The 7,635-nt window shown below is 56.0% G+C and overlaps 1 protein-coding gene across 2 annotated transcripts in view; it reads left to right on the top strand.

The window, feature by feature from the left end:
• The first annotated feature begins 1,082 nt into the window (after positions 1 to 1,082).
• The window catches only part of ANOS1 (anosmin 1), a 209,473-nt gene continuing 202,920 nt past the window's right edge, over positions 1,083 to 7,635 (top strand). For both annotated transcript variants that reach the window (XR_015158983.1, XM_086387829.1), the window contains exon 1: positions 1,083 to 1,397. Coding sequence is in view for 1 of the 2 variants with exons in the window: in XM_086387829.1 (XP_086243955.1) it covers positions 1,191 to 1,397 (207 nt within the window). In the remaining variant the exon portion in view is untranslated. The remainder of the gene's footprint in view (positions 1,398 to 7,635) is intronic.

The raw sequence follows: 7,635 nt of genomic DNA, 5'->3' as shown, positions 1-7,635 counted from the left end.
TCCCTGGGGATTCTCCAGGCCAGTGGCTGTCTTGCTGTTCAAAGGGCCAAATCAAAAGACTGGGGGCAAAGATGAGCAGGGTTCAGGAAAGATTGCCAACTTGAATAGGTCCCTCGTGCTGGCCAGGTAAGGCCTTACACCTGCGGAGACGAGGTATGTGCGGCCATGTCATCAGTTCAGTAGCTCAGTCGTGTCCCACTCTTGGCAACCTCATAGACTGTACCGTGCCAGGCTTCCCTATCCATCACCAACTCCTGAAGCTTGCTCAAACTCATGTGCATTGAGTCAATGACGCCATCCAATCACCTCCTCTGTCGTCCCCTTCTCCTCCATGAATGTTCCTAGCGACCTGCCTTAATGGATTTCTAGGTGATACATGCTCGTTAAGAGGGAAGCAAAAGACTAGTGAAAGGTCTCAGTGGACGCAGTTGAAGAAGAGAGGGAAGGAAGGAAAGGAAGCAAGCAGGAAGGAAGAGGGCAAAGGATGAGGAAAGAAGGAACGGGGGAGGGGGTGGAGGGATTTGGGGGAAGGGGGGGGGTCAAAGTCCCTGCCTGTCTCCTCTTATTGCGCCCAGCGCAGTTCTGTCCATTCGCTCCTTTCCGCTCTTCGGAAAAGGGAAATCCAAATACTCCAAAGCATATGAGTAGGACCTGGGACCACTGGAGTCGGAAGCAGGGATGGAAGCCCACAAGTTCGGGGGGCGCTTCCGTCTATCCTTAACCTGTTCTCACGTCCAGGTGGGGTTCCAGGCCCTGATGCCCAGGCCAGCACTTGACACCCAGGCCCGGGGCCTGCTGTTGAGGCCCGACTGGCGAGGGGGTGCTGAGGGGCAGGAGGGAGCGTAGGCGGAGTGCGCGGAAGCGGACTCCCAGGAGAGGGGCGCACGGGGGGCGCTCGGCAGGCGGGCGCGCTCGGCGGGCGGGCGCGCGTCTGGCTAGCTTGGACCTGCCCACTGCCCTCCGCCCGCCCCGCCCATCCTTGTCACTCACTTTCCTCTCAGCCAATGGCGCGGCCGTCTGTCACCCTCGCTCCGCCCCCCCGGAGGCGGGGCCTGGGGAGGGCGCCGGGCGGGAGTGGCCTGATTGAACTTTGCCAGCGGAGTTGCGGCGGCCGCGCGGTCCCCGGCGGCGGTGCGGAGCTGGCAGCGTCGGCCAGCGCCCGGCGCCCGCGCGCCCTCCGACCCGCAGCCATGGCGGCCGGGGCGCCCGGCGCGGCCCTGACCCTCTGCCTCTGGCTGGCGGCCTCCGCGGGCTGCCTGGCTGCCGGCTCCGGCGCGGCCGCTGCCCGGCGCTTGGATGAGTCGCTGGCGGCAGGGAGCGTACAGCGCGCCCGCTGCGCCTCCAGGTGCCTCAGCCTGCAGATCACGCGCATCTCCGCCTTCTTCCAGCACTTCCAGGTACGCACAGCCGCGCGCCCGGGTCCTCCCCTGGCGCTGCGGGGCGCGCGCCTTCCAGCCTCGCCGCTCAAACTTCTCGCTCAGCGGCAGCCGGCCGGGGTCCGGCTTTACGCGCGGGGTGGGTTGTACCTTAGGGGAGGGGGGGCGGTGGGCGATCCCCCCTTTGCAGCTCCTAGTCGGCTCCCGACCTAACTCCCTTCTTCCCCGGGGAAAACCAAAAGGCGGTTTCCCTTGGGAAGGGAGAGCGGTTTTGTGGCTTCCAAGGATGGAGTGGGGTGGGCTGTGGGCTTGTGAGTTGCCCCGGGACCTCCGCCGCGGGACTGCGGGCCTCTGGCCAGTCTCCCCTCAAAGTCCCCGGGCGCTCCCGGCCCTCCGCGTCGCGGGCAGAGCGAGCGAGGCCCGCGCTCCGCTGCGCCCGAGGACCCCGCGCGACCAGCCCCGACGCCGCAGGTGCCCGCCGGCCAAGACTTTTTTGTCTCTGTTGAGCTTTGCTTTCGCACTCGGCGGGCCGAGAGCTCGCGGTCCACCCTTGGAGCCTCGGCCAGGGGTCGTATCTTTCAGCGAGTTTGTGTTGCGCGGGGTGGGGTGGGGTGCTGGTTACTGCCGGTGACTGTGCCTCCCCAGTTCGGAGCCTCAGAGCTTCTTGGTGTCGCCAGCGAGTGGCGTGGAGACTAAGGGATGAGATGGCAACGGATAAGGGACTTGGAGGCGTCAAGTTCGGATGTTCCGAGAGGACTCCCGGAGCCAGTATCTCTTCCAATCCTCGTAGATTTTGCCGGCTTCGGGGTATAGGGGCGCGTGTGCGTGTGTAGAAGGTTCAGGGGACAGGAAGCTTGATGCCAGTAGATGGTTGGGATGCTGGGGGGAACCACAGCGGGGAGTGACTCAGGGACCCTGGGTGCCGATGGGCGCGCGGGAACCGCTCCCGAGCCGGCCCCAGGCGCGTCTCGCAGCCGCGGTCCCCAGCTGATCGGAGCGCGCTCACTCTGCAATCATTCACGCGTATAACCTAATTTCTCTCGTGTGCTAGCTTCTCGCCCTCGCCGTCTCCTCTCTAGCCTTGTAGGCGTTCACCTGTTATAAGATCCCAACTTCTGGCCGCAGGGAAAACTGCGGCTCCCAGAAAGGGGCCGCGCGGCTCCTCGGTGGGTTTCTAAGCGGAGTCCCTCTGAAATAAACGAGGCACTTCTCGCGCTTGCGCGGGGTCAAAGGGGCCTTCCAGGGGTCCGCGGGCACTAAGCTGCGATGGGAGCCATCGTAGTGACCGTGGAGTCTGGGACGAATCTCCGAAGCCTTTAAGCCCCGTTCATTCTGGCGTGAGAGAGCTAATGAAACCTTGGCCAGAATGGCCCACGAAGAGCTAAAAGTTGGGATGTGCAGAGAGTGAACCCGCTGGCCAAGTCTGCACGCGCCCGAGTACGCTCGGTTCTGCGTGTTCGCAGAGAAGGGGCATCCGTAGGTTTGAGAAAACTCCGCGATCCCATTTGGTCTTCAGGGAAGGGACCCGGGGGTGTGGTCTCCTGCGCTGAAATTCCGCGGACACCCTGGAGAGGGTCCCTCCCAGCCACCTGGATTCTTGCCCCCCTGCCCTGCCCTGCGGTCGCTCTTCTGAGGCAATGCCACCCTATTGTTCAAACAACGACATAAAACAGCATCCTGTTCCCAGGGAGAAAGACTGTCTTTTCTTTTTCTTCTTCCCTTCCTTACTTCTTTAAATTGAACTGTCAGTCGCTGTAATTTATTTGTTTTACAGTTTCAGCGCCTAAAGAAACAGTGCAGATCAAGCCAATTCCCGTGAAAGGCTTTTCTTGTGGTCTCTTGGCATGATTTCTCTTCGGAAGAAAAAACTGCTGACAGAATACACATTGCCAGACAATCCTGATTACATTTTAATTAGCTGGGGTGGGGGGTGAACTAAGCTGCAAATTACTCAGTTAGGACTTAATAACTGCTGTTTCTGCAATCAATGGCAAAGCCATTCTTGGAGGTTTAACCCTACCCTGGTAATGCCTATCTGATTTATCTAAATTGCAGGGATTAAGCTTTCTTAAGATTTGAAAAGACAGAGGCGCACGCTCCTTATAAAACCTCAAGCTTCCCCGTCCCTCCCCTCTTTAAATAATTGGAAGGATGCTGAGGTATCAGGCAGGGGGCAACTGCAGGTGGGATTTGTGAATTGGTGGGAAGGGCTGGGCTGGAGAAAGGGCTTGGAACAGTGCCTTTTATCAGGGATACCCCAGCCACCCACACTTGTGCAAATAAGCCCGAGCGGAAGGCTGTCTCTGGTGCAGGTGGTGGTTCCCAGTTTCTCTTGCGTGGTTCCTGACCTGCTTGTAAGGGTGGAGGAAGGTTCGCCTGCAGCCTTGAGGCCAGACAAGCGTGTGGACTCTCAGTTGAGTTCAGTTCAGTTGCTCAGTCGTGTCCGACTCTTTGCGACCCCATGGACTGCAGCACGCCAGGCCTCCCTGTCCATCACCAACTCCCGGAGCTTGCTCAAACTCACGTCCATCGAGTCAGTGATGTCATCCAACCATCTCATCCTCTGTCGTCCCGTTCTCCTCCCGCCTTCAATCTGTCCCAACATCAGGGTCTTTTCAAATGAGTCAGTTCTTTGCATCAGGTGGCTAAAGGATTGGAGCTTCAGCATCAGTCCTTCCAATGAGTATTCAGGACTGATTTCCTTTAGGATGGACTGGTTGGATTTCCTTGCAGTCCAAGGGACTCTAAAGAGTCTTCTCCAACAAAAACATTCAAAAGCATCAATTCTTCGGCCCTCGGCTTTCTTTAGAGTCCAACTCTCACATCCATACATGACTACTGGAAAAACCATAGCTTTGACTAGACAGACCTTTGTCGGCAGAGCAATGACTGCTTTCTAATATGCCGTCTAGATTGGTCACAGCTTTTCTTCCAAGGTTAGTAGGTTGATTTACTTCAGAACCAGCTGCCTTTTTTTCTGGCCACGGGGCCACATAGAAACGTGCTGTCCGTGGTTAAAGAGTAAGAAGTGTTGTGGAAGGAACTAAACTATCAAACCCGTTTTTTCTGCTGTGACCCTTCTCTCTTGGCTTCTCCGTGGTGTTTTAAATTTGCTCTCCAGTACTCTTCTCGATAAAGAATAATTTAAAGATGAAGTCATTCGCGTGGATTTCACTGTTCATCTTTCTCTTGTGCAGTGCTTGTGTTATACCCAAACATCAGACGTTTCACTTGGAATTACCAGCAGTACACAATTTGGATTTTCTGGCTCATCCCTCGAGGGCCAAGCTGGGGCCAGACTCAGAAAGGTGGCAGAGGTAGTGTTAGTCGCTCAGTCGTGTCCGACTCTTTGCGACCCCATGGACTGTAGCCCTGCCAGGCTCCTCTGTCCATGGGATTCTCCAGGCAAGAATACTGGCGTGGGTTGCCATGCCCTTCTCCAGGGGATCTTCCTGACCCAGGGATCAAATCTGGGTCTCCCACATGCAGGCAGATTCTTTACCGTCTGAGTCACCAGGGAAGCCCACCTCCCAAAGTGCCCTGTGTGGGGGTGTACACAATGGATGCCCCACAGGGGAATGTCGCAGGATGTGTGTAGACCATCATGGATACCCAGGATCTGATGAGCACGCACACTTGCTCAGGCATGACGCTCGCCTGGTGTCCTTTCCTGCCAGCTGCTGGGCCAACGCATGGGACCTTGTTTTAGCTAGATCATAGCTCAGCTGGTAAAGAATCGACCTGCAATGCGGGAGACCTGGGTTCGATTCCTGGGTTGGGAAGAGCCCCTGGAGAAGGGGAAGGCTACCCACTCCAGTATTCAGGCCTGGAGAATTTCATGGACTGTATAGTCCATGGGGTCGCAAAGAGCTGGACACGACTAAGCCACTTTCCCTTTCACTTTCGGGAAGTTAGGCTTCCCTGGTGGCTCAGTGGGTAAACCGTCTGCCTGCCATGTGGGAGACCCAGGTTCGATCCCCAGGCTGGGAAGTTCCCCTGGAGAAGGAAATGGCAACCCACTCCAGTACTCTTGCCTGGAGAGGCCCATGGACAGAGGAGCCTGGTAATCTACAGTCCATGGGATTGCAAAGAGTTGCCCATGACTGAGCGACTTCAGGAAGTTGAACTAGAGGTCTCCCCTTCCTCCTGCTCAACCTATAGTGGATGGGCAGCCCCCCCCCCCCCACAAGGGTGCTCAGACTGCCTTAGCAGAGGCAGTTAGCTGCCTGCACCAGGAATGGGTAACAGGCTCATTCCTGTGGCGTTGTGGCCTGTGGCTGGTCGTCCACAAACACAGCTTGCAGCTCCCAGCGTGGGACGGGCATGGCCACCACTAAACTGTGGGCGCGTCAAAGCATGCACGCGCCCCCCAGCATTCCTTGTGCCCACTCTCAGGTTGCTGCAGGGGGCAGAGTGTGACAGTACTTTGATGGGGGGGGCGTTGGCAGGGAGAGGTTGGGGAGGACTGGGGCTCCGGGGGGCCCCAGAGTGTTAGGCAGCTCAGAACCTTTGCTGGAGAGGAGAGGGAGGTGAGAGGCATCATGCCTGCAGAGATCTCCAGAACATGCTTCAGCATCCCAGCAGATTCCACATTGAAAAATGCAGACTCAGAGACGAGATCACTGAGAATTCCAATAGGTGGTCTTGGCGCGGTCACCCCCAAGCTGCAGGGCTCTTTCTGAGCTTGAACCACATGCACGGATCTGTGTCCCTGGGGCCGGCCCTGGTTTGGATTGTTCAACCCCTGGAAGCGGTTACGCCCGCTTGTCCTGGGGATTTATTCATAGGTTGTCCTTAGTGTTCAGAGATCTGATAACTGACGTGTTCACTTGGGAGTAACCTGGCCCTGCACTTATTTTCTCCATTCTGTTCAGTTGCTCAGTCGTGTCCGACTCTTTGAGACCCCATGAACCGCAGCACGCCAGGCCTCCGTGTCCATCATGAACTCCCGGAGTTTACTCAAACTCATGTCCATTGTGTTGGTGATGCCATCCAACCATCTCACCCTCTGTGGTCTCCTTCCCCTCCTGCCTTCAATCTTTCCCAGCATCAGGGTCTTTTCCAGTGAGTCGGCTCTTCCCATCAGGTAGCCTAAGTACGGGAGCTTCCTTCACTAGAAGATTAAACAAGAGGGACACTAAGCCTGAAAGAAGCTCTGTGTCTTTTTGGGTGAATCTCACGTATCCTGCCTGAGTGAGTTCCTTGCTTGTGCTGGGACATTCCTGGTGGCCACCCCGCCTGTCTCCCCAGGTTCTGCGCATCACGGCTGTGATGGAGCTGAGCCTCAGATCCTCGCAGAGAGGAGTCCTATCCCTGAATGTTAGCAGACCTGCAACCTGCTCTTCCTGTGCCTGGGTATTCTCAAAGTAGGCGCAGTAGACGAGGGCTTGAGGAAAAATAGCCCGAGTGGAATAAAAAGTCTGAGTGAGCCTTATTTCTTGGCCAGATTTTGGGACCTGATGGGGCGAAGTGGATGGAGTCTTGGAAGATAAGTAGCAGGTTGCTGGCGGCCTTGGTCCTAGGGCTCTAGGATTTTATTAGTGCGAAGAGATTCTTGCTTAATGGGACATGATTCACTCTTCCAAGTAGCACTGAGAGCCTGGTTTAGGTAACTGATTAGAGATCAGAGGCTTTCTTCTAGCAGTAATTGGAGGCTGTTTGTTTTGGCAGAAGAGAGAATAGAGCTGGTGATTAGCTCATTCTGCATAGAGGACTAGCCTCTGCTCTCAGAAAAAGTAAGCAAATAATTAGCGCTTCGGAAGCCTTCGGTAGCCACGAATCAGCCCCAGGCTGGCAGAGTTTTAAAGCAACGATCTTGTGGTGAATATACTCAAGTCTTGGTGTGTCTGCTGGGCCTGCAGTGAGGTCGAAGTGACGTGCTGAAAGTCTCTGGGAAGAAAGGCCATCCTCAAGTTTCACCTTCGTATATCCTGGTCTGGGTTGCTGGATCTCTCGTTGTGTCTCCAAGAATTTCTAACTTTGACCCAAAACTAAACACTATTAGGTTGTTTGCATGCATGCTCGGTCGCTCAGTTTTGCAACTCCGTGGACTGCAGCTCATTGGACTTGTCTGTCCATGGGATTTCCCAGGCAAGAATACTGGAGTGGGTTGCTGTTTCCTCCCCCTGACCCAAGGATCGAACCTGCGTCTCTTGGGTCTCCCACATTAGCAGGCAGATTGTTTACCACTGGGGAAGCCCAAACATTAGGTTATACACGGCAAATTTTCTTGCTTCTAATAAACTGTTTCTCATTGAAC

The sequence above is a fragment of the Bos grunniens genome, chromosome X, assembly GCF_055505025.1.
Source record: "Bos grunniens cultivar Pamir isolate PY7600 chromosome X, Bosgru_T2T1.0, whole genome shotgun sequence".
Classification (NCBI taxonomy): domain Eukaryota; kingdom Metazoa; phylum Chordata; class Mammalia; order Artiodactyla; family Bovidae; genus Bos; species Bos grunniens.
This window is presented reverse-complemented; position numbering and strand designations above follow the sequence as displayed.